The sequence below is a fragment of the Serinus canaria genome, chromosome 6 (assembly GCF_022539315.1).
Source record: "Serinus canaria isolate serCan28SL12 chromosome 6, serCan2020, whole genome shotgun sequence".
Classification (NCBI taxonomy): Eukaryota; Metazoa; Chordata; class Aves; order Passeriformes; family Fringillidae; genus Serinus; species Serinus canaria.
The window spans coordinates 31,926,726-31,952,416 of record NC_066320.1 but is presented as its reverse complement, the minus strand read 5'-3'; the positions used below and the strand labels follow the sequence as shown (position 1 = coordinate 31,952,416).

At 45.5% G+C, this 25,691-nt stretch overlaps 1 protein-coding gene across 2 annotated transcripts in view; it reads left to right on the top strand.

The window, feature by feature from the left end:
• Positions 1–25,691, top strand: part of CTBP2 (C-terminal binding protein 2) — a 131,624-nt gene that overhangs the window by 55,659 nt on the left and 50,274 nt on the right. For both annotated transcript variants that reach the window (XM_009087104.4, XM_050976126.1), the window contains exon 2: positions 21,556–21,714. In XM_009087104.4, coding sequence (XP_009085352.1) covers positions 21,657–21,714 — 58 coding nt within the window. In that variant the 5' untranslated portion in view covers positions 21,556–21,656. The remainder of the gene's footprint in view (positions 1–21,555; positions 21,715–25,691) is intronic.

The window sequence follows — 25,691 nt, the reverse complement described above, 5'->3', positions numbered from 1 at the left end:
GGACCTCCTGCTAACTTCTGTGTTTTTCACAATTGCGTTTTCCTGGTTTTGTTTAGTTTTTTTCATCTTTATCACTTCCCTGCTGCTGACTAAAGGAGCTACACAACAGGGGAAAGTGTGACTAACTCACTGCCTGCACAGGGGAAAGAGTGAGGCTGCTTCTACACATGCTGGTGATAAATGCACAGAGTAAACAAAATGGAAAAGTGGAGAAAAACACTGTTTTTTTTCTACAATCTCTTTTTTTTTTTTTTTAATAGCAATGTTAGTCATTCCTTCCAGCAAGTACAGGTTAAAACAGTTTCCATCATGAGATTTCTTGCAGGAGAAGCAGTATCAGCTGAAAATTTGTGCTTCCTTCTGAAATTGTTTTTCATGTCTCTCATTGTAAGAAAGTCCAGAAAATGTTTTTCCTCTTATTCTTAGTGTCTCCTTTGATTTGACAGCAAGTCATAGACATGCAATTTTTCTCTTTCTCCCATGTCCTGTGTCATCTTGGCAGCTATTTTCTATCTCAGTTGGGAGCAAAAGCATTTAAGCAACAGGAAGAGGGCAGGGGGATTCACCCAGAAATAGGTTTGAAACTGGTTTTAACTTTGGTTGAAATGGAGTAGATTCCAGATGATGTGGTCCCTTTAATTAAGGGACATCGTGCCCTTGTTTTAAAGCCTGCTGAAATCAGTGGAAAGATGCCACGGACTGCAACGGGCTCTGGAGCAGGTCCAGTCTCCTTTTGTGGTATAGAAATGCTTCTTCAACAATTTAAGAGCTTGGAGGGGCTGAATCAGAAGCCAACAAGTGACCTGCTCATGTATTAGGTCAGGAAAGAGGTCTGAGCTCAGCCCCCACTGATTCAGGTGCTAATGAACTGCCCTGTTTTCCCTTCGTGTAGTGTTACATCAGACCTTCTTTCCTATTTTTCCTTTAAGTATCCCAGCACGGCTTTGGAAAGGGAAGGGAAAGCTAATTTGTGTGTAAATACAGTATTGTGGTGTTTGTTTAATGCCTTTGTTTGCTTTGAAAGTTCGTCCTGTACTAATGAATTTACAAAACCTACATTATCCATAAAACTGTCGCTGGTGCAGAATCCTGTAATAACTCAGATAAAGTATTTAAACCACGAGTGAGTTTGCTCTATCCTTGAGTTGATAAATTGTGTAGCTTCATTTGGTAGGAATCAGCAATTTTATGTGGCAATTAATTTTAACAGCAGTAGGGAGCCAAAGGACTGAATTTTTATCCTTGGTTTTCTGCACATGTAGGGGAATATCCTGGTGTTAACTGTTCAGGTTGGTGCCCTGGGATACAGTGTGTGTGTGTGTGCAGGGAATGGCACTTTACAGCCATTATGGCCATGCTGCTCCAGTTGATGGTCCAACCCTCAGGATAAACCATTTTGGGGATTTCTCATCTCTTAAAATATGTCAGGAAGAGGGCAGATGGCCAAAAAATCTCTTCCCAGAATCTGTGTTGCTCTCCCCCCTCTCTACTGCATGAACTTGCTGGTTGCCTTTTTTATTGTTTAAGTCACCACCATCAGGGATGATGCCAAAATCATGAACTTGGAGTCAGAGAGGAAGAGATCAAGTTTTTCTGAAGTGATTCCCATTGTTTGTTTTCCCTTTGCTGGTCTCTGATATCCAGCCTGGAAACATCCCATTTGTACAGTTGGCTGCAAAACTGTAATTGTGTAGGATCTGATCTGGGAACCAGGAAAGCCTTGATTCCAGTCTCAGCTCCTGCTACCAGAGGTACATAGTGGAGCAAGTCATTTGACTTTATAATTTATGTGTGTGACACTGACTGCATCCTCAGCAGTGTGCACAAAGCACCGGAGTTCCCTGAAGCTAAAATCTGTCTTGAGGCAATAAAAAATGCCATAGGAGGTAATTTGAAAGGGATTTATTTAGGATACTCTTAAGTAACATCCACATTTTGGGCTTTTGCTGTTTGTGAAACAGGCTGGAGAGATTTGGGGGCATTTCTGGGAAAAACCAGACAGACATCACGGAACTCATGGGGTAAATAAGGGTTTATCATAGAACCAAAGGTGTTGGTCTCCCCTCCATGACCGTGGAGCTGTTGGTGGCTCTGTGGGTGCCACCAGGGGTTTGTCCATGGCTGGGTGTGGATTTCTAACATCATATGTGTTACAGCAGTTCCCAGAGTGAAGTGATGGCTCCAGAATGAGGTTTGGGGAAGTTATGAACAAGGTCGTGAGCCTGATGGAAATTTCATTTTGCTCCATATTTATTCTGCTGTTTGGGGTTGCACAGAGCTACTGGTCTGTAAAATGAGGTCGCAGCCAGGAAAGAAATTTTGGGAGCTGTTGCTTTAGAGCTTGTGTTGAAATTAATTATTTGTGTACCTCAGAGAGTTGCACTGCTTTTTAAACAAGGCAGCTAGGTTAGAAAGCAGTGGGAATTCATTGTGAAACACTTTGTGTGATGGCCAGCACTTGAACCTTGCACTCCCTTGGTGGACCATCAACCAGAAATTTAAAATTGGCTGCCCAAAGTTGGCTGTGTAGTCACCCGGATATTTCATTGTGTTATTTCAGAATTCCCAGTGGCTCCAGATGCTCCAGGGCCATGGAGGAGTTCGTTGTAGTCACAGTTGGAAAGGTTGGTCTGGTGTAGCTTGTGTTATACTCCCACATGTTTAGATAGGAGAAAGGTGGATACAGTAAGGAAGGCCAGAATAATACTGGTTTGAGAAGGAAAAGTCTAACCAGTGTGTAATTGGATGTGAAAAATGCAAAACCAAAGGTGTCAGCTTAGTGTCTTCAAAGGAAAATGTTATCTTATATTTTTCTAAGATGAAAACACCTATGAAGTAATAATCTTTAAAAAGCTGAGTCCTCCTCACACACCATCTCAAAATGCCAATAATTTGCAGAAAGGAAAATCTTTATTTTCATGCACAAAACCTGTGGGCTGTGTGGAAAGCAAAAATCAGATAAAAATAGCTGAGCCAGGTGCTTGAAAGTGCTTTTCAAGGGGATTTCTCTGTCCAGGTGTTTACATATGCTTTCCAAGGGGCATTTCTCTGTTGGGTCCCTCTTCCTGACAGCTTCCCCATCACCCATTCCCTCTTTTTCTGCCGTGAGATTTGTCATGTCCCCACCACACTTCTGCTCTCCTGGTACAGTGTTGCGGGATTATTTTCAAGGTGAATGTTTATATGCAGGCCATGTTCATGAGAAATGAGTCATCTGTGTAGCTTTTGAGTCGTGCAGTGCTGACTCTGGACATATATTTGTTTTTGTATTTGTTGCTCCCTTCTGAAAAAATCCCAAACAAATATTGAAAGGTGTTCTGCTTAGGCTGGAATTGCTAATTCATCTTTAAATCACTGTGCTTTGGGGATATTTGGTGGAGGGAGGAAGAGCAGCCCTCCCTCACCATCCCTGCCCCAGAGATGCCATGTGGGAAGCTGTAGGTTGCTCCTGCTCCTCCAGCTGCAGACTCAGCATTTGAAGGAGAAATTCCACCTCATTTTTATGATTTGACTCGTGACTTTGTTGTTGCATGTTCTGAGTTCCAAGGAGGAAAATAAATGGCAGGAAAGGAAAGGAGAGTAGGGTTTCCATATGCTTCCTGCATGCTGGGGACCCATGCTCCGTGTTAGCTGCTGATAAGGAGGTTTTAAACCCACCAGTTTTAAAATGTGGCACATGGGTAAGCACCAGGGAAAACAGATGCATTTTTTGTCTCTAAAATAGTCATTCCCTGGCAAAGACTGTGCCATTTGGGACACCTCTGCTCTGGAGACAGGTTGAGAGAGCTGGTGTTGTTCAGCTTGGAGAGAAGAAGGCTCTGAGGAGACTTGGAGTCCCTTCCAGTACCTAAAAGTACTCAGAGAGCCAGAAAGGGGCTCTGGGTGAGGGCTCAGAATGACAGGACAAGGGGCAATGGCTTCAAACTGACACAGGGCAGGATAAGATCAGGTATTAGTAAGAAATTCTTCCCTGTGAGAGTGATGAGGCACTTGAAGCCTAGAGAAGTTGTGGCTGCTTCATCCCTAGAAGTGTTCAAGGCCACACTGGACAGGGCTTGGAAAAACCTGGGATAGTGGAAGGTGTCCCTGCCCATGGCAGGGGGTGGGAATGAGATGAGCTTTGAGGTCCCTTCCAGCTCAAACCAGTCTGTGGTTAGGCTGCAGCTCTGTGTGTATGTGCAATGCTGCTGGTCAAGGCTTGGATAAAACCACTTCATCCATCTCTCACTTCAGTCAATAAAACAAGTTTTGATTAGGAAAATGTCCATCCTGTTCTCTGTCAGATGCACCTTCCTGGTCCTCAGGAACGGCAGTGTTCATGGCTCAATCCCCACACAGCTCTTGAAATGCTGAAGCTTCCCTATTGCTCCTTCCTGCACTCTCCTCTTCATTCCCCATCCCCAGTCAACTCTTGAGAACTTCGCATTTTTGGGGAGCTGAAGAAATTAATCTGTGTTCCTTTGGTGACACCATGACCATGGGTGCAGATGTTTGTGTTCAGGAGTCCCAGAGCTCCTCCCTGCCTGCAGTAGGTCCACATTTACATTGATGTTGTACAAACCCCAGCCTGTGTGACCGTTTTCCCTGCTGGCGCTTCAGCCGGTGCCTACGAGTGCTGGCAGCCGCGGCAGCGGCGTTGCTGCGGGCTGCCCCAGAGCAGTGATTGTGTTCTCCTGCTCCCTAGCAACTTGGTGTGCTGGTTCAATTACAAAGGGCTCGGGAAAACACGCTCCATCTGGTTTTCCAACCCCAGATGCGACCACCCCAAAGAGTGATCTAATTCTTCTCTATATAGACTTGAAAACTTCTCACCAGTTGGTGGTGTGGGAAATCAAATGAGAGTCCTTAGGAGCAATAAGATCCACATGCTGGCCTAATTGCACATGGAGCTACACTGCTGCTCCTGCTCCAGTGTGTTTGCAATGCTGCTCTCAAAGGCGTATTGTTAGGCGAGGGGAAAACCCACAAATCTTAATTTGAGAAATAATTTAATGTGGGCCAATAATTAGCTATTCACCATTGGGGCCCCTTCGTGTCTGGTGTGGTGTGTGAGGAGAAGGCGGGCAGGGCTCACAGGCAGCCTTGCTCTGTAGGCCAGGGGATGTGGAAAGGGATGATATCTCATCCTGCTTTTCAGTACAGTCTTTTTAGTCTACACGAGATCATCTGAGAGGGTTATTCTTGCTTTAATGTGTTTCGGGGTTTTTTTTAATTATGACCCAAAAAATGGTGCTGCTTTCCACCTCTGCAGACTGAATTAGGATAGGACAAAGGGGACTGGTATTGAACTAAAAAGGGGAGATGTAGGTTAGATATTGGGCAGGAATTGTTCCCTGTGAGGGTGCTGAGGCCCTGGCACACAGGGTGCCCAGAGCAGCTGTGTCTGCCCCATCCCTGGAGGTGTCCTTGGCCAGGTTGGACAGGGCTTGGAGCAACCTGGGATAGTGGAAGGAATTGAAGGGTGGAGCTGCATTATCTTTAAGGACCATTCCAACCAAAGCTCTCTACAGTTTTGTGATTGTGGGGAAGGAGAGGAAGAACCCCAACTGGGGAGTTCCTGAGGAGAGTATCACACAACCTTGATGAAATGGTGAAGCATAAAATTTCCTCCCTCCTCTGTTCTGCAGAAGATGTCATCGTGAAATTCCTGGTTTAGGAATTTTTGTTGGCTTTAGGGCTCAGGATCAGACCATCATCATTTTAAACTCGTCCCGAGGTGCCAGCAGCTCGTCCTGCCTGGCTGGCATTGAGCTCTTCTCCGCATGAAGAGCAAGTGAGGGAAAGTCTGAAACCAGATAAAGCTCAGCTTCAGACTGAGCTTTACCGGGGGTGCCAGCCTTGAACACACTCTGTGCCTGTCGGAGCGAGCCGCGGTTCGCAGCGGGGCCGTTTTCCGTCGGGGTTTCCTGTGGGAGCCCCGGGCCGCGCACAGGAAGCGCGGGCGGGCCCGCGGCCATCGGCCCCCCGGGCGGGCACAGGGAGCCGTGCCAGCCCCCGGCCGAAGGCAGCAGAGCCCCGGGCAGCCACGGAGGTGCTCCTGGCAGTCCGCAGGAAAAATAAAAATCTAGAGAAAGGCATGACCCCTTGGGACCCGTGTTTTGTCAACAAATCAAGCGGGCGCTATTTTAAGCCGCTATGTACCTCACGCTTCCTGTTTTTCAGAAGAAACTTCTTGTTTTTTTCGCTTTTATGTTGACGGATTTATTTTAACGGCTTGTTCCTGAGCCGGTGTGAAGGGCTTTTCCCTTCCACGAGGAGGGAAGGGAAGGAGGCTCCCTGGGTCTGCCAGGGGGGAGGGCAGCCTTGTCCCCCTCTCAGGGGCTGCTCAGGGGGTTCCTGGGTGCGCCAGGGGGACTTGGAGGTGGGCGGCTGTCGAGGGGACCACGCTAAGCTGAGCCATGTGTGCTTCTCTTTCGAGGAGCAGTGGCCCAACCAGTAAGGACCAAGTAAATAGCGTTCGTTTCCTGCTGACCTTTTAACACCAACAGATGTTTTCTCTTACAAGTACCATAGGCCACTTCAGTCCCTGACCTCATCAAGTGGGCTGCTGCCGTTTTCATGCTTGGCAGTCTATAAAACTCCTTATTTAAACTGTTTTGCTGAGATCTGCCTGCAGAAGTGGATCTCCTACCTTGGGCAGGACCTGTGTGCTTCTAATTAGAAATGTAGTATTTCTGACTTTCTTTTCTCTGGATGAGCCCAGCGCTTCCTCCTGATTTTTGTCCTCACTGGAGGGTGGCAGATGTTTCCTGTGATGGGCTCTATCAGGCAGCTGGGGAAGTGAGTTTCCCTTTATAATATTTTCCCTAGCATTCCTTGCACAGGTTGGATTTGAAATCCCATGGCTGGACCAGTACGTCCATCACCCTTATCCCTGTTTGTGGTGGTTGAGCAGGATGAATGGGATCTTGGAATCACCTCCAAGCTCAAAAAGTAAAAGAATGGTAGTGCTGGAGCTGGGTCTTTCATCTGTGTGGAGCCATCCCAGGACCTGCTGGTGCCTTCTCCTCTCTTCCCTATGGGTCTTGGTCCTGCCCAAGGGAATCAAGAGGATTTCAGCTCCATCCCGGTCTACTCTGCTTGGAGATCACATTGGTGTTGCTTTTTTATCATGGTGTCTTCCTCCCTCCCACACCACCTGTGGATGGTGATGGGTGGGGATCTCTGCAGGAATTAAAGCAGTTTGGACTGCAAATGTGGTGGGAAGAGCACTTAAGCTCTCATTCCTGACATGGGCCAAGGGACTTGCAAGTCTGGCCATGACTTGTGTGCCCAGAAACATCAGAGATGCCTGGTTCATCCAGGAGACATTTAAAGGTGATTTCTCTGGTGGATTTCCTGGTGTGTTCTTCTGCCAGTCCTACCTGGAGACCACAGGTGCAAGCTCTGCAGTGAGGTAATAATGGAGGAGGGAAATGTGGAGGCTGAGTGGTGCGTGTGCCATCCATTCTTTGGAGACCTTTCCCTGTTGGTGAAGAGCCTCTTTCCAAAGCTGACGTGGCAGTAGTGTCTCATGGGATGTCATCAAGCAGGGTGAGGTGTCTCTGTGATGAAAAAAGCTCCATGTGGTGCGTGTGGGCCAGTTTATTTGCTGTGCTGTGCAGTGCAAAGCTTGTCCTGGGTTCCGAGAGAATCCTACATTGGTTTGGAAGGGAACTTAAAGCCCATCCAGTCCAACCCCCTGCCATGGGCAGGGACACCTTCCACTATCCCAGGCTGCTCCAAGCCCCTGTATAACCTTGGACACTTCCAGGGATCCAGGGGCAGCCACAACTTCTCTGGGCACCCTGTGCCAGGGCCTCACTGCCCTCACCACCCTCACCCTCAATTTCCTCCTAATCTTTCTGGTCTCCTTTACTTTTCCTGTGGGGGACATTTGAGATATTAATAATTAGCAGTATAATTTTCTGTTATTGTGATATGCATCTGGAAAGGATGTATGTTAATCCAAAGTTCACGGATTTATCTTTAAAGACTCCTTTTTAATAGCATACTGAATTTAAGTTGATAGATAATCCCAGGTCGTCACTTGTTGGGTTTTTTTTCTTTCTATAAAGAGATATTTTGTTTTGTATTTGTTTTTCAGTACTCTTTGTTTGTACTTGGTGAAAGATGTTCAGAAGTTTTATTTCATGCATTGTGCTTCTATCCAAGAGCAGCATTTCTGTGCAGGACAAGGGGAAACAAGCCCTCTGTGAGTCAGGTTACCCTCCTCTTCCTGTTAAATCAAGAAGAGAATAATGCAAATTCTTAAAAATTCCTGACTACTACCCAAACATTACCATTTTTAGAGTTTCAAGTTTAGAGAAAATGACTCACAGGCACTTTTAATAAAGGATTGCTCAAAATAGAGTGGAGTGTGATTCACATTAAAGAACGAAGACCCAAGAGAGGCAACAAAGCAGCCTTTTACCTGATGCTCACTCATCCCCGTGAGGATGTTGGGAAGGGGATGGTTGGGATTCTCCTCGTGGCACCTGGCATTGTGGGAGCAGCATGCAGGCATCCTGCCCATCTTGTTTGTTGGGTTTTATTGGTCAGTGTAATTAGGCAATGCCCAATTTTTGAAGGCAGCCCTGAAGATGACACCTTTGAGGCTGAGGTAGAAGCAGATCTGCAGTTACAAACACGCCTGCCTTTTGTTCCCTTCATGTGTCCAGCACCACACTGGGCTATTCTGAATTTTAGGGTCACCATGGCAAGAGAGATGTCCCATCCACAGCATGTCCCATCCTGTTGCCTGGAGGGACTTGAGTGAGGAGCCAGAGTGGCTCTACCTGAAAGCGAGGAGCACTCACAAAAAGCTTGTAACACAAGCCTTGTGAGAAGAATTGTTTAACAAATAGCCAGATACTCTAGTTTGCCTTTTCCACAGTGTTTTAGTTTGCCCTGCACTGGCAGTCAGCCTTTCCCAGGTTTAACCTTGCAGAGATTTTTATCTTGCCAGTCTGCAGAGGTGGCTGCTTGTTGTGGAAAGCATCCCTGATTTACCAAGTGGATTACAGGGCAAAATTGATTTTACTTGGTACATTCATATGCTGAAAAGCAACATAATAGCGTCTGCTTTGCTTCCATGCCAGTGAGGGGGAAGTGCCCCAACATGTGCTGGAGACCCTACACGAGTCTGGGAGGCAACTGGACCATATCCATCACCAGTGTAATTCTGACAGCATTGTTTTGGCTGACTGAGCAGGACCTGCAGAAAAGCCTTAGGTGTACGTGCTGATGTATATTTTGTGGCTGTCTCTGCTTAAGTGCTGTACATTCCCTGTGAGCTATGAGAGCAGAGACCTTCCCCCTGCTCCTTGCAGCTTCTTCAGTTGATATATGGTGTTTTCCTTCGTTTTTGTCAAAGTGTCCTCTGTCCCAGAGATAATGCAATTGCTATTCAGTGCCGTGCAAATACTCTTTTGTATTTGTATCTCTTTTCTATTTAATTACACTGTATAAATGTCCTCAGTAAATTTGATAAGTTGGGTGAAGGATATTGATTTTCAAGTCTCTCTTGTGCTGGGCTCCTTGTAGTAGCAGCAGCCGTTCCCCAGGCCTGTTTCCTGAGGAGGTTTTGAAGGTTCAGTGTTTGAGTAGCTATGGATAACAAAGGAATTTCTTTTTCTACACTTACATTTGATCTGCTGATTGCAGGGTTTAAGGCCAAAGAGAAAACATTAGTGTTGGGTGCTTTGTTTTTTGAAGCCTTAGATTCACATCTTCTGCACAAGCAGGTGGGAGGGGAAACCAAGAATAGAGCCATTGCCTTCATTCCTGTAAATAAAGCTACAGGCTCTGGGATGAAATGAGAGAGGGATGCTCCCAGGGTCGGGTGAGGTCCCGGGGGGCAGTGGGAGGACCCTGGAAGTGTTCAAAGGCAGGTTGGATAGAGCTTGGAGCAAGCTGGTCTAGTGGAAGGGGTTTGGAGTTATTCAGTGAGTAAGGTCCCTTCCAACCCAAACTGTTCTGTGATTCCATGATTCTGGGACTTGCAGCTGGGCAGGGCCCCCCTCACCCCTCCATCACCCCGTGGCTGACAACAGGGCAGGAGGGGAAGGAGAGACAAGTGAGTGTGCGGGGAGGCAGAGAGGAGGGGAGGGAATTTGCAGGACTAAAAGGGGAGGACCAATGGTCTATTTTTAACTGCAGTTTTGAATGTGAAGTGTCACCGATGTTAAAAAAAGCTCCTGGTAAATGGTGGGGAAGATGCAGGCGATAGTGCAAAGCCAGCTGCAGCTTTTTGAACTGTTCGCTGATGTTTGTGAGGAGGCTGCAAGCACTTGATTCATGGTGATGTCTTCATTTTCCTTTCCTCAACCCCAGGTCTCCCTGAGCCAGTGACTTTCTTTAAACAGTACTTGGTTCTCAGCCTCCTAAGGTTATTTTTGTTTTTTAAGAAGCAAAGAAGAGAGAAATAGAAATACAGATATTTGTGCACTTTCCTTTTGCGCTTGCTTTCGTCGCATTCTCTTGGAACAAAAATTTTTATTTTTTCTTAATGCTGAAAATTGGACGCTGATTTTTTTCTGGCTAATTTCCATGTATTTCTCAGACAGGATTTTTAGCCTTGATCTATAATGCAGGCCTGTGGCTCTTCTTGCTAAAAGTTTGATCCCACCAGGGCTTTCATTATAAATCCTTATTTTCAGTAGCAAATTGCTGTCTGCAAATGCCCCCCGAGAGCTTTGGGTGGGTAGGGCTGCACTGTAGGTAGGTAGGCCAGGTCCTGCACCTCTCTGCCATCCTCCCCATCTTCCCCAGGATTTGGGAATGCGAGGTTTGGGTGTGTTTGCTGCTGGCTGCTCTGAGGCAGGAGGCTGGAGCCATTGCTGTCATGCCAGTGATCCGTGGGATAATGCATCCCCAAGTCGTGGCCGTTTCTCTCTATTGTGTCACCGATCCGCGCATTAAAGGGACCCCGAGTAGGTGTTGCTACAATAAACCCTAACAGCTCTATAGGAGCCGTCACAGTTCATTGCATCAATAATCTGTGTATTAAGGCGTCCTGAGCAGGCCTGGGCACACAATGGACCGTTATGGCTCCAGATGAGCCTGTCTGAATTTAGGTCAGTAACCTGAGTGGTGTTAAATCCCAAAATTGCCCTGCTACAGGGAACTGGCAAGGCTTGGAATAAAAATGTGTAGATTATGCAAACTTGGTGGTTGCAGAGGGTGCTCTTGGCTAAAGGTTGGTGCTGGGAGAATTATTTCATCTTACTTATTGCTGTTATCGAAACCTGTCTCCACTCACATGGCTCCCTCCTTCCCTCTCCTTGGGCTCAGTCTGAGTGATGCTGGAAGCAGCAGGGAGAGACACGGATGGAGGGATGGGATGGGATGGGAGGGGCAGGAGGAGGCAGTGTTCTGTGGTTGAGCCATCCTGGAGCCATCCTGCATCCCAACGGGCTCTTTCCCACGGGACTTCATGGAAACACTCACACATTTCCATCCTGCCTGTGCCTGACCCCGTGGAGCTCAGTATTGTCTGGAGCATGGCAGATCCTTGGGGGCTCCCCAGACCCTTGATTACTCCAAAAGCCACCCTCTATCCTCATTGCTGACCCATTTCATGATCCAAGCCCTCCTTGGTGCTTGATGCCCCAACACCTGGCTGGGCTCTTCTCCTCTCTGCCGTTCTTTGCATCCTGCCCCTTCCTTCCTTTCTCATTTCCCTCAGACAAGGCCCTTTTGTGGGTAGGTGGAGGGAGAGGAATGCCTCCAGCGCCGGCCGGAGAGCCCGGTTCTCATTGTGGGTGTACGCCTGAATGGAGACGTAGCCTTGAACTCTTGAACTCTCTTTTTTTTTTTTTGTCGAGTAAAGCTGCTGTGTGCTGAAAACAAACAGGACTCACTCCGGTGGAAAGAGATTGTATAGTGGGAACAGGTCTCAGACCATGAGAAAGGGGTTTTTCCATGTTTCCATTCTGAGAGTTTCCATTTGAGATTCTGCCAGCAGTTGGGCAGCAGAAGATGAATTAGCTGAGCTGTTAAAGGTATTACACGTGTTTCCCCCTTCCGAGACTTGTTAGAACATATTTTCTTCAGTGATAGTAATAAGTGTTACAAACAAACCACAGTTTTCCCCTTTGAATATTCCTTTACACAGAGCATCGTCTACATTAAAAAAATAAGTACGTTAAGCAACATGAATAGCTTCAGGCTATTTTATTTCATGCTGCTAAATAAGTCAATGCAGATGAGTGCTTTTTATGTAAGACTGGCTTGTAAATATAAGCGCTAAGATAAGGGCAAACTATAACTCCAGAGATTTCCTGGAGACAGAAGAGTGTCACTGCTGCCTTTCACTACTCCCAGTCCAGGCAGAGATCTCAGGACAAAAATTCAAAGTGATTGAATTTGTGCCATTTGTGGGGGAGTTCAGTGTGCTGGAGGAAGGCTGAGTCTCCTGGTTTGCTGGGGCAGGAGGGGCTTCATCTTTGCTCTTCAGATGAGCAAGGCTTTTCCTCTGGGTGAGTGGTGGAATCTCCTGCAGGGCTGAAGGTTCCTGCTCTGGGCCTCAACTGGGATTTGAAGAAGTGGGCTGGTGTGGTCTTTTCCCAGCATGTGTGGATGTCCATGTAATATTTAATTGTCTGGTCCTGATTGTGGAAGAATTAAGAAATTAGGAGTAAAGGCTAGAATTCCAGACTTGGAGACGCTCCAGTTGGGTGTCCTGTTCATCTGTAGGGCTGGGATGTGGGTGCCATCATGTCCTTGTCAGGTAATGCAATGCAGCAGCACCTGGTTACAACTCAGGACACTGAGTATGCCATGGCTTTGCCTGTAAGGATGTCCCCATCCTTATTTTATTATTTCTTTTAGTTAGGAGTAGTGATACAGAGCCAAGGACTTGCAAGAGTTTCAGAGAAAAGTGGTCCTGGTTATAGTCTTGGTACTTTGGCTTGGGCTCCCAAGGGAATGTGCTGATCCTGGGGTGGTTCAAATTTGTATTGCTGCTCTTGCTGCTTTCTACTGTCTACTGAGGAGGAATTCAGGAGTAACTTGTGAGTATTGCAGGAGTGTTTGCTACATGCAGATGTTCAGTCACATCCTGCAAGGCAGGAGCTCTAAGTGCTGCTGTGGTGCCTCTGCAAACCCCAAGATCACGGAGGGAGGTGGGCTTGGAGATCAACAGCACGGAGTCGTGGGGACGGGAGAAACCCGGGGATTCACAGGGGCATGGGATGTGTGTGGCAGGAGGGGGTGCAGAGGTACTCTTGGTACATGTGGCTCTTGGCCCCATGGAGATTTTGGTATGCAGCTCATACTCAGGAAGTTTGGCCACCCTGATTACAAACATACGTATATTTGGAGATGTATAGTGAGATATCTGCCTCTTTCCTAATTTGATTTGCATTTATATGGGGAGAGGAAAACCACTGGACCAGGGGAGTGGGTGCCTTTGTGTGGTTCCCTAGCCAGCAGAAGCTGAAAGCAATTTACAGTTCACATTTAGCAGTATTAGTAGTAACCAGAAGGAGACATCTGAAGGTAAGTGGCCATGTCCTGCCTCTTGGCACTGAGGAAGCTGGATTTGCCTTTGTTCAGCTCCAGAGATGGATGAGCTCTCCCATCTAGCTCCAGTGATGGGTAATGATGCCACGGCACAGTCTGCAGTTGTTCTCAGTTAATCATGTTCACATTTTAAAACATAAAGTGCTTTTTGTGAGAGGGAAAGGATGAAGTTTGCTGTGTTATAGCTGGGGGGGGCAAGAAGTGAGCTGAACAAAACCAAACCTTGGAAGCAACAATAGCTGCACACCAAAGGGTTTATTTAAGCAGGACTTTTTTCATAGCTGTTTCATCTTATTTTCTTCTTGTCCTTGCTCTTGCTTGCTCATCTATATGCAGCATATGGAAAGGTTGAAAAGTGGCAATTACTAAATGAGAGTCGACAGAAACTGTTCTCCAGCAGCTCCAGATGGGGTTAGTGATGCTGTTCCCAAGCTGCTGGCGCTTCACTCTGCAGTATAAAATGCCCTCTAATGGACAAGTAACTGCATAACTCATCCAACAAACCAGCAAATACTCGTTTTTCTAAGGATTTCTAATCTGCTGTGCTGCTTTTGGTACAGGAGCAATTAATGGCTTGAGTAGAGAAGACCTTTTGTTTATCCAGATGTGCAAACAGTGGAGGTTCACCTTTCTCCAGCGTTGATCTTTGTGATTAGTGCAAGTCAGTAATTTGTAATTTAAGGAATTTTGGTAAAACGTAGAATGAGATTTTATTTTCCAGTATGGCAGGGATCCCTGGAGAATGTAAAATTATTTATGTATCTTTTCCACTTGCTTCATTTCAAAACTTAAGGGTAATTTTCCAGCCCTTTACGTGCTTCAGCAAGATCGGTGTGCATGTTATCAGCATCAGATACTTAGAAAAACAAGATAAGAGAGGTTGAAGGAGGCCCATGATTAATTAGCAAATAGATTCGGCACTCTCAAAGCTAAGTGGATAATTGGGGTTCAGCTCCTGGTTATTGTTTTGCCTGCCACCAGCCTCTGAAGGCTGTTGGTGCAGGGTAAGCAGAGCATCAACCTGCTTCACTTCTGGTGCCAGAAAGAGAGATGACAGGTATTTTCTTTAAAGCAATTTTCTTGCTGTCTGTTGGGGTTGCTTGTTTGTATTTCAGCTTTAGGAATGAAAGGAGTGCCAGTTCTGGTATTTCCTAGTTTTGCTTGAAAGCTCACAGAGGATCTGTGGAGGGCTGTTACTGCTTGACAAGGGAGCATTGTCTGGATCTTCTTTTCTCAAAGTCAAGAGCAAGTCACCAATGTTGAAAATTGAAATAGGTAAAAGAAGTTGAAAATAAAAGGGATGTCTCACTCCCCTCTTTTTGGTACCATGGCTATTGAGGGAACTTGAATACTGTTATTTCAATTGATCTTCATAATATCTGTCTGGCTGCTGAGAACCCAGTCTGGAGAGGAATTTGTAGCCTGACACGCAATTCTTACAGAAACTTTTTCTAAAAATCTAGTTCCAAACAAAAACCTTTCTCGTGCTTTAGGCATCATTAAGATGGAGAGGAAGAAAAATGCTACAAACCCATATGTCTTTTTTCCCTTTGAAGGGCACCTGTATATAATTGTGATTCTTCTTCTCCCGAGTCAACAAGTAGCTTTGATGGAGTAGAACTGCTGAGGAATAATCACTGTGACTTTCAAGGTCTGTAAGGGATGCAGGATCAGGCTCTCTGTGTCATCTTTGAAGCCTCATTATTTTGGCAGAGTCTGTATCTCGTTGCATAGTGTTTTAAGATGTGGTCTGCATCATTATGTAGCGTGTTTAATTTAGCAGCAGATGTGCAGGCTCATATGCCATTATGGTGCATTTTGTTCACTCATATAATAGCAGGTTCCTCAAAATTGTTACCACTTCTTCAGCACAAGACTCGTACAGGGTGTTATTCACCTTTTCTGTGTGATGAGGAGTGGAAGAGTCCTTTGTGTGCCACCAGCAGGTGCTCACGTGGGAGTGCTGGCTCTCCATGAACACATTTAACCTGCTGCCTGCCTGTTTTCCCTGCATTCAGGGAGTGCACCTTCCCCAGCAGGTTTGGGGGAAGGCACCAGGCAGGCAGTTGAAGGGTGAGGTTTTGGTTGTTAGGGCTGGAAAAGAAGCTGGACAAATAATTCTTCTTCTTTCTGCCACCCCCAGCAGCATCCAGGCATTCCCACAGAGAAGCCTTAACACAGAACATCACCCAACACCCCGTGGCAGCAAAATCATGATAATAACTGCTAAAAACATTAAACCTAATTAATAATGGCTTTGTAGCAAGAGTTCTGCCCTCACTGTTTTGAGGGTGATGATGGTCTAGGGGGAGTTGCAGACTGCTGGGAGGGTGTTGAGGTTTAATCCCAGCTGGCAGCTCAGTCCCATGCAGTCACTCACTCCCTCCCGAGGGATGGGAGAGAGAATCGGAAGCATAAGAGTGAGAAAACTCGTGCTTTGTGATAAAGGCACTTTAATAGGGAGAGCAAAAGCCCTGCATGCCAGCAAAGCAAAACAGGGAATTCACTCCCCACTTCCCATAGGCAGGCTGGTGTTCAGTCATGCCCAGGACAACAGGGCTGCATCATGCATAGTCGTGACTTGGGAAGACAAGTACCAACACTCCAAACATCTCCTTCTTCCTTCCTCTTCCCCACTCTACATGCTGAGCATGACACCACATGGTCTGGGATATCCCTGGCTCAGCTGGGATCAGCTGTCCTGGCTGAGTCCCTTCCCAACTCCTTGTGTTCCTCCAGCCCCCTCACTGGTGGGGCAGTACAAGAAGCAGAGGCCTTGACTCTGTGTAAGCCCTGCTCAGCAATAACAAAAACATCCCTGGATTATAAACCCAGTTTCCAGTGCAAAGCCAAACCAGCACCCCACACCAGTTACCATGAAGAAAATACACTCTACCCCACCCAAACCCAAGGTATGATTTACAGCCAGGGTAGTTCTCCCAAAAAAATGAGAAAAAGCCTTTTTTTCCCCCCCCAGCATCCTTTTTCACATATGATAGCTGAGTGTTTAAAGGAGTGGGAGAAGTCAAACCCTGGCCCCATAGAAACTCTTGATTCCTCTTCCCAAGTGAGTGGGTTTATATCTCTGAGGCATTATTAAAAAAAAAAAAAAAACCCTATTTTGGATAATGAAATTCTGTGTTTGTTCTCACTATTTGTATAAATAAATGTTTAATCTGTTTTTGGTTCCTACTGCGCTATTTGGTTTAATGATGTCTTAACACTGTGAGCTTCCCGAGTTGTCTCATTGTGCTTTAAAAGACAATATCCCAAAAACCCATCCCCAGAAGGACTGTGCTGTCTGTCTGTCCTTTCCCTTCCGTGCTTCCCTCCTCCCCTGCAGTCTAGGAGGGAGAGGCAGGTGATGGGGGCTGAGCAGGGCATTGCACTCAGGGCTGGCTGGGAGGAGAGATGACAGAGTGTTCTTCAAGTGCTCCTCCTGCATTGTGCCGTCTCCTTTGTCCCTTCCCTCCCCTGTCATTATCTCTGCGTGTCTCCTGCTTTCTTTTCCCTGCCTTGCCTTTCTTACACTGAACTCTGGTTCCCAGCCCCTCCTGCCCTCCCCAGGCAGATGAGTTGGGAATGACCAGAGCTCAGGATAGTGAGCACACAGGGATGCTGACACAGGGCTGGAGCAGTTCACAGCTCCGAGGGCTGTTCTTGCCTTCAGATCTCAATTCAAGTGTGATTGAGCTGTGAAAAACTGGGCCTTTACACAAAGGAGGATACAGGGAGAGCTGACCATGGCATCAGCAGATACTGACCTCAACAATTCTGCTTGGGCATCCTGCTCTGCTTCCAGCTGAGAGGACTGACATTCTGCAGTAATCATGAATACAAAACCTTCTCCAGAAACCTCTCTTTTCCCGAGAGCCCAGGAAATACCCTGCAGTACCATCAAAACATTTGGACTTGTTGAAGTAAGGAATTGTACATGTGAAAACCCAGCGTAGATGTGAGGAGAGAAGGATGGAATTTGTCCTTTGCTGTTTGGAAATGGGACCTTTTGCAGTTTGTGGAGCTGGTAGTTTTCTGTAATAGAGACTCTCCATTTTGTTGCTTCCATATTTCGTAGAGGGTGGAAAATGTAGTCAGTTGGTTTGTCACAGAGCAGGGTGTAGGGAACACCATCCTGCTCTCCCAAGGCTGTGCACTGACAGGGAATGTGTGAGATGTTGTGTCTGGAGCACTGGAAAGGGCATATCTCAATCACCTGCCAGGTGCTGGGTGTTTGGTGGCAGTGCCTGTGATGGATGCTCTAAAACAGATGTTGCCCACTGGCACAGGTTGCTCAGGGAATCTGTGGATGCTCCATCCCTGCAAGTGTCCAAGGCCAGGTTGGACAACCTGGGATAGTGGAAGGTGTCCCTGCCCATGGCAAGGGGTGGCACTGATTCATCTTTAAGGTCCCTTCCAACCCAAACCCTTCTATGGTTCTGTGATTGATATTTATGCTCCTGCCCTACCTCATGTGCCATAAAAACATGACACAAAAGTGCAAGCTGAGAAAGAGCTTAGAAGAGAGGACGTTCTTCATGAAATCACTTTTCTCTTACTTTTATCTAATTGTTCATCTTATTTTGGAAAATCACCTTTATTTCTTTTCATTTTCCATCAAAAATCAGGGTTTAAAAAGCCCTAATACAGCTTTCTCTGCTCTCTTTTTCTGGCTCATGGATTGTGCTCTTTAGTGGGTAGTATTTAGAAGCTATTTAAATGTGTTACTTCAGGATTGGGGTTTTTTCCTAAAGTGTTGTATTTAAGTAAATTCCTGCCTTAAATAAATAAATAGCTATGGGCTATCATCGTGTCCAAGGGTTTTCAAGAAAATTTACATTTTGAAAGACACTGTTGGAGGCTAACACAGGCCATGCAATTACTGTATGTAAATCACTTCACTTGTTTCCTAATCTTGCTGAGGATGAAGTACAATTTTTGTGCATGTGCCTCTTCCTCTCAAATTTCCTTAGACAATGAGGTTTTCTTGTCTTTTAATTGCTGACCGTGATTTTTGTTCTGCCAAGTCTGATTGTGTTTATTTTATGGTGGGGACATTTAGCCCTGGGATTGTTTTGAGATTGGGCTGGCTGTAGAACCCATTGGGGATAGATTGAAGTTGGGTGCACAGCTAATTGCATCCCACAAATGGAAGAACTGCTTTCTTAATTACAGCCTCATGCAAAGGCTGGGGAATATCCTCTTGTTTCTGTGCCCCACACATCTGCTTTTCTCCATTTTATCCATCCCTGCCAAATCTGCTCAGCAGCTCCTACCACATTTTCAATAAGTCTTCTGAGCTGGGCTTTTATTGCTGGTTGGTACCACCAAGGACACCTGTCAGACAAAGATGGGGCAGTTCATGTCATTAGGAAGGAGCTCATTCATGGGCGTTACATTAAACTGTGTGGGACTCTGATGAGCAGTAATTTCTCTGATTGTTATTAGTTTCTTTTGTAGGAAATTTTCCTCCAGGGAGTAATGCAGGGAATTGAGATGGCTGGGGGAAAAAAAAAAACTTTAATGGATGCATTCGTCCATCAGAAAATGCACTCTGTCAGAATTAAGTACACTTTGCAAATTGGTTTTGTTTGGGGAAGTAAAGAGGGAAGGAGTTGCAGCCCCAACATAATGAACCATTTGAGTGTTTTCAGAACAAAATGGAAACTTTCTCTTCTGATGTGATTTTTTTTTTTTTTAATAACCTGGCATTTCTCCTTGAAAGTGAAATGGGAGGTAATAGAGGTAAAAAATCATATGTGTGCCTGTAAATGTTGATCATGGAAATGCCACTAGCTACTTGGGCTTTAGCTACACGAACAGCTTAATTTTTGTTGCATGAAATATTTTGACTGTACCAAGCTTCTGCCTCCGGAATGGAAGTTTCCTGCGTCTCCTAGAATGTTGCATTAATTTTTAATATGAGTGGGAATCGTGCTCTTTAGCATCCCTATGTTTTTAAAAAATCAATTAATTATTGCTATAAATCTCAGTGATTATGCTGCAGTTGTGCTGCTGGGAAATTGGCCATTAACTACCAGGAAATCTCCGATCATCCTTAGTTGGAATTCAGCTGTACCAACACGAGGCTTTTCCTTTTGGAAATTAACTATCAATGTGATGCATAATTGATAACCATTTATAATAATAACAATAATCTCCATGAACTTGTCATCCCAGAGTGCAGCAGCTTTGTTAGAGCCTTTACCCCTCTCATGCTCAGCCTACTGCAATGGTTAACTGGGTTTTCTGGGCAGTTATTGGAGTGTTTTAAGAAGAGCCAGTGCTGGTGCAGGAGAATAAAATGCAAAGTAGAAATGCCTGACTGGGCTATGTGAACATGCCAGGGTGCTCCAGAGGATGGGTTAAATGTGGCTATTGCTTCTCTACACAAGGGGAATCAAAATTCCAGGTTACAAACACTGCCCAAGATCAACTTCTGGACATTAACCTGGATTCTCTGGTGTGGTGTCTTCTCAGGTGTTCTGCATTTCATGAACCAGACAGGTTTTTTTGGTTTGTCACAGAAATTTTGTTTGCAAAAGCTGCAGTGTGAAAGTTCACCTGCTGGAGAGGAGCTGTTTGGGGGTCAGTTTGAATGAATGGTGCCAAGTTTGTGGTTACTGCTGGCTTTTCAGAATTTTTTCCAACTTTTTTAAACCACTCTTAAGTCCCTCAGAGGTTGGGACTTTGCAGGGTGATACAGATGGCCACTCAGGAGAGGGTTTCTTGCTGTGCTTGCACTCATTTCTGCTTTCCTCTTCCCCTTCTCTCCATGCAGAGCTCCCGAAAATGTGGTGATGCTTTGCTTTGCCTCTAGAAATCACAGATTTATACTAATTCTGTTCTTTTGGTGCCTTGCAGTGAGTGGTGGATGGCTGGGGGGGGAAAGACCTTTTTCTTGAGCAGGATCCCTCCTTGGGAACGTTTAGAGCTGGGTCATTTTACCAGGGTCATCTGTCTTCACCTTAAAATACAAAAGAGGATTTTGAATCAGCAGTCACATAAAATATTTGTGCGTGTTATGTTGGATTGTTGGAATTCATTGTCAGCATGAGGTCTCTCCTTCCCTGTCTTCATTCATGAATGCTGTTGTGGAAGTTCCTTTGAAAAACTCTCACCTGGGTTTTACATTAAAAAATCAAACCTGGTAGAAGTACCACAACAGCACATTCAGAGGCTGCAGCTGAGCTCAGGCCAGTGTTCAGGGATTAAACAAACCTTTGGCTCTCTGTAGGAACAAAACGTGTCAGACCTCAGAGTACCCATTAAAGGTCTTCCTCTGTGCCACCAAAATGCAGAAAACCTTTAGCTGCTGTCTCTTTGGAGAGCATTTCTTGTCAATCAGCCACACACGTGGCTTCATGGATGATTTTATCTCCCTGGCATTGAAAATGTGTGCACTAGAAACAGCACCCGAAGTTTAAGGTTGGCCCTTCAAGTATGTGAGCAAGGACAGGCTGTGGTGACAGCTGGAATATACATCAAGGTCTTCTTGTGAATTCAAGGTCCTTTGATGACTTTTACAGGGCAAGGTTTAAATATGAAAGTGTTTTGTGTATGAGAGTACTGGCAGAGCAAGAACTACTTCCCCTGTTTTATATACTCTCTAAGAATCTTTCAGCATCTGTGAGCCTACAAAGTAACCTCATGGATTTTATCCACTAGGAATAGATTTTTCAGTCAGAAATAAAACTGGGAAGCCCATGCAGTGCTTTGGCAGTTCTTGTGTGCAGGGCTGATTTTCTGAATCACAGGGAGGATAAAGAGACTGATTTGTGGTGCCAGATGTGTGACTTGTGGGGTGCAAGCTCAGAGCTGTCCTTTCCAAAACCTACTCTGCTCCTGGGCACAGGCAGATCTCACCTGGTGTGTTGGAAATCTGATACTGGTTTGGGCTGGAAGGGGCCCTAAAGCCCATTTGTTCCATCCCCTGCCATGGGGGATGGAACCCTCCACTATCCCAGGTTTTGAGCCCCATCCACCCAGGCCATGAGCACTTCCAGGGATGGGAAGTGAACAAACCTTACGAATCCTCTCCTCTCTCTGCAGATCCACAGTGGCGGTATGCAGGCCGATTCCTGTGAGTTCTCCTAAGCTCCTGGGGGACTGCTGTGCTTTTTGAGTCAGAAAGTTGCAAAATCCCATCAAGAATGGCACTTGTGGATAAACACAAAGTCAAGCGGCAGCGACTGGACAGAATTTGTGAAGGTAAGAGTATGATTTCATTTTTCTGATGGATGATTAGGGTAGAATAGCTAATGTTTCCTTGTTTCTTTCAGTACTTAGGCGTAAAGAGATCCAAATCCAGGGCTGGATTCCCTGTCCTCTCTGTAGGCTCAAAATACATTCACACTGCTCTGGTTACTCACTGGGAAGTCATGTGTAGTCCTGTGAATAAGATTTTTGTTTAATTACCAGGTCACCTCCTCTTATCCTAATTTCTACTAAAACAATTTGGTCGGCCCCAGTTTAAAACATATTTACTGTCATCCTGTAAGAAAATGATGGAAAGTTAGGAGTTGTTCTTACAGGTTTGAGCACATTGTTGTAGCACCTTTTATTTGGTCAGTGTGTGGAGGTCAGGCAGGTTTGCTGCAATTCTTCATTTATGGTGTCTTACAGTGTCTCAGCACAGGTGATTTTACCTTCAAGAGTAATTTTCCAGCAGAAAAAAGTTTTTTGGAAACGTTTTCTATTGCAACTCACATGGTGTTAAGTTACTTATGACAGAAATAAAGTGATGGCAAACAGGCTCTGACTTTTTGGTGTACACTCCAGTAATTCTCCAGTTCTCGTGTAAGTTCTGCCATCAGCAAAAAGTGCTGAGCAGAGTGTTATTTTAGGAGGAATATCTCACATCTCTTCAGGAGTTCCAGTTTTCAGCTGCTCTTAAGGAGATGGATAGTGGCCTGCAGGGTAACAATTTGCAGTATTACTTGAATGCCAGCGAGGTGAAATAAGATTTGGTGGTGGATGAAAGCACAGAGCTCACAGGGGAGTTGTGCTGCACCCGTGTGAGCAAAATGTGTGGGGCTCTGTGGAGTTTCAGTGTGAACACTGATCAGCAGGACAAGGGTAGATTTTGCCTTGACTTTTCTGTGTTACAGATTGCTTACTCTACACTGCTGCTGCTTTAAACTCAACATAAGTTGCTTAACTCTTTTAATTTTCCTCTGTTGATTTTGGAAAAGGGGAGACAAAGCAGAGGAGAGGAGTTAGGAGGGAGTATCCAGGGTATGCTGCAGTGTGGAGTTGCCTCTTTCTCCTACTGAATGTCATAAACGCTCAGGTGTAGCACACTATCTCATCTTCAAAACTTACTTTGAACTTGACTTAAAAGAGTTCTATCAGCTGAGCCTGGATTTTCAAAAGCTGCCTTTCTGGTTTGATGTTTACCATCAGATCTAGTTGCTGAGTGTACAAGAAATTCAAAAGGATCGTACAACAAACCTGCTAACGGAGCTTTAGATGTGATTGAAGTTTAGATTATTTTTCTCTGATATATGAGCTTTTTTCCTTCTTTCTTGGTCAAAAGATATTATTTTCTAATCTGTAAATGTGCAGGAGACATAAGTTTTTAAAGTATACTTTGTCATTTGCCACTGGGTTTGTAATTTGATGGAAATGATGGGAGACGCTGCTGTGTTGTATTTGGAAGCAACAGACTAGGACTGAGTATGAGAAGCATTGTAAAAATTACCTTGAGAAATGCAGAAAGCTTTGGATTTGCCAAAATACTAGATTTGTAGGACAGCTGAATACTGGCCTCTCTGATGGCTATTTTTACTATAGGCTCCTAATCTTGGATTATAGCATAGAAAAGCACTGAAAGGGGCCATCCCAGCTGCTGTAAAAACACACTTTGAAAAAAAAAAAGATCATTTTCCTGGAAAGGTATATTGAATAATCAGTGAAAGATGATGAGAAATTAGGGAACTAGTTCAGCAGATGGAGGAGTCTTTGCAAACAGAATTGTGTTCAGTGAGAAGAATCTATTGCTCCATCAAGCTTAGGGCAATGTGGTCCAAAATAGCTGCTTTTAACGATTTCCTGTTCTGTGGAAGCACTTAAGAAGCTTTTCCCTTTAAATGTGAATGGCATACAAAGCTGCATTTACCTGATGAAAGACTAAATGTCTGGCATCCCAGAGGTGGATTTCTGTGCTTTTCCTGAAGTTGCATATACCATCCCTTTCACTGTTCCCCACTTAAAGCCTTGCAGAGTTTGCTGGGAATGGACTTTATTCCCTGCAGCAGGATGGTGGCAGCTCTGGAGGTGAAATATCCTCGGGCTACATGTTGTAATCACTGTCCAAACTGCCAGACAGATTCTTCTTCTTCCTGCAGGCTTACTGAAACCATAACCAGACACATGTTGAGGGAAATGCCTTACAAACTGTCGGGGCATTAAAAGAGTTTATTAAGGAGTTGCAGTGTTTGTATTACTCTGTTAAACGTACATCTGGCGTGGAAAAATAATCCCAGCCGTACAAGGAGGTGGTATAGTTTAAAAAGCCAGTTCACAGCCTTTACAGGCAGGTTTATGAGTCTTCCAAAGAGAGGAGCTGTGCAGTCTCAGTGCATTTCTCAGCTTCACCAGCTCCTCTGGTTTTGGTTTTTTAAATATTTATTTATGACATCTTTGTGTGACAGCGTTGCTTTTTGCTCTGAGCAGCCTGGTTTGAAGATGTGAGCTTTTTGACCAGGTCACAGATTTTGATCTGTAGAGGAATATGGGTGGGATGAAAGTCCAGACTTGGGGGGATAAAGGAATTTCAGGGCAGCAGCCTGCAGCAAAGACATTTTGAATAGTCTGTCAGCAATTAAGTGGGTTAGTGATGCCCACCCGAATTAAGTGAAGTTGGACTGTGCTCACAGTGGTCTTGGCTTACCCATTTCTTTCTCTTCTGGCTGTCCCAGAGACTTTGGGTGCCTTTTCTGTAATTGGATCCATATGGGTGGTGGGATGGACCCATTGAATGGCTGGGGCTTTTGCAAATAATATATGCAGAGTGGTTTACATAATTCCTGTTTGTGGAATTGTGTCTTATTCCATAGTGGGTCAAGTATGCTTTAGAGGTGGGGCTGCTGGTGCTGTTAGCAGTCAGACTTGTCCAGCAGCCCCTCTATTGGGTCCTGTTCCCATGAGCTTGTGATTTTGCCACATTTAACATTTGTTTGAGCTGAAATTTTCTTTCCATGACGGGTTTTTACCTCAGGGTGAATTAAGAAAAAAAAAGAGCTCCAGCAAAAACCGTGAAGCCGTGTCAGAGTGGGAGATGGGAGAGGGAGGGATGTTGGCTTTGCTGTGTGAGAAACAAAGCTGAGGCACAGTCCTGCAGCCATGGATGTGGAGCTGCCAGACCTGCCTGCTCTGCCTGGGATAAAAAGGGCCTGAATTTTGCAGCCAAGTTGCTGTGTGTAGGAGTGGACTCCTTCTCAAACCTGGTGCAGTTTCCAGCCTTTTAGAGAAATGGCAGCAAAAGCCCTCAGGGCAGAAGCTCACCTGCCTTTCATTTAGGAAACAACAGAGAGGTTAGATGTAATTTTTTCTTTGCTACCTGTGGCAGAACAAGGTGTCTGATAGTGCCTCCAAGAAACCCCACACTCAGAAGACCATGGCTCTCCTGGTGCATGGCATCCCTCCCTCCCACAGGACTCCAGTGCTCACACAGGCATTCTTGGGCAAGGAAATAACTTGCAGCATCATTTTTGCTGCTTGCTCAGCTGATCTTTATCCTGTGCTTCTGTCAATATGGTTAAACAAATATTAAACAGCCCCAGGAGGTAAGCAGGGAGTGAGAGCAGCCCAGGCACAGTTGTTGGTTGTGTCTCTGGGAGCAGGCAGGGGAGAAGGTGCTGTGGCACTGTGTCATTTCCTTGTTGAGTGTCAAAAGGCAGCAGTGGTGGCACATCGTGGATGCAGCATGGCAGCATCTTGTCTGTGTGTAGAACATGGCTTTCCCAACACCACTGAATGATGATCCCAGGTGCTGCCCCTGCCCCAGAGCACTGCAGCTCTGCTAGCCTGTCTTCAGCACCAGTGCCATGGAATGGGAAAGCCTGGCTTTAGAGGTCAGAGTTTGCTCTAACCTATATGAGTCAGTTCAGCCTTCAACACATGTCCCAAGAGTGGCAGCCCTGAGATGAGCAAGAAGCAAAGTGAAAAAATAATAGCAAGGCCAA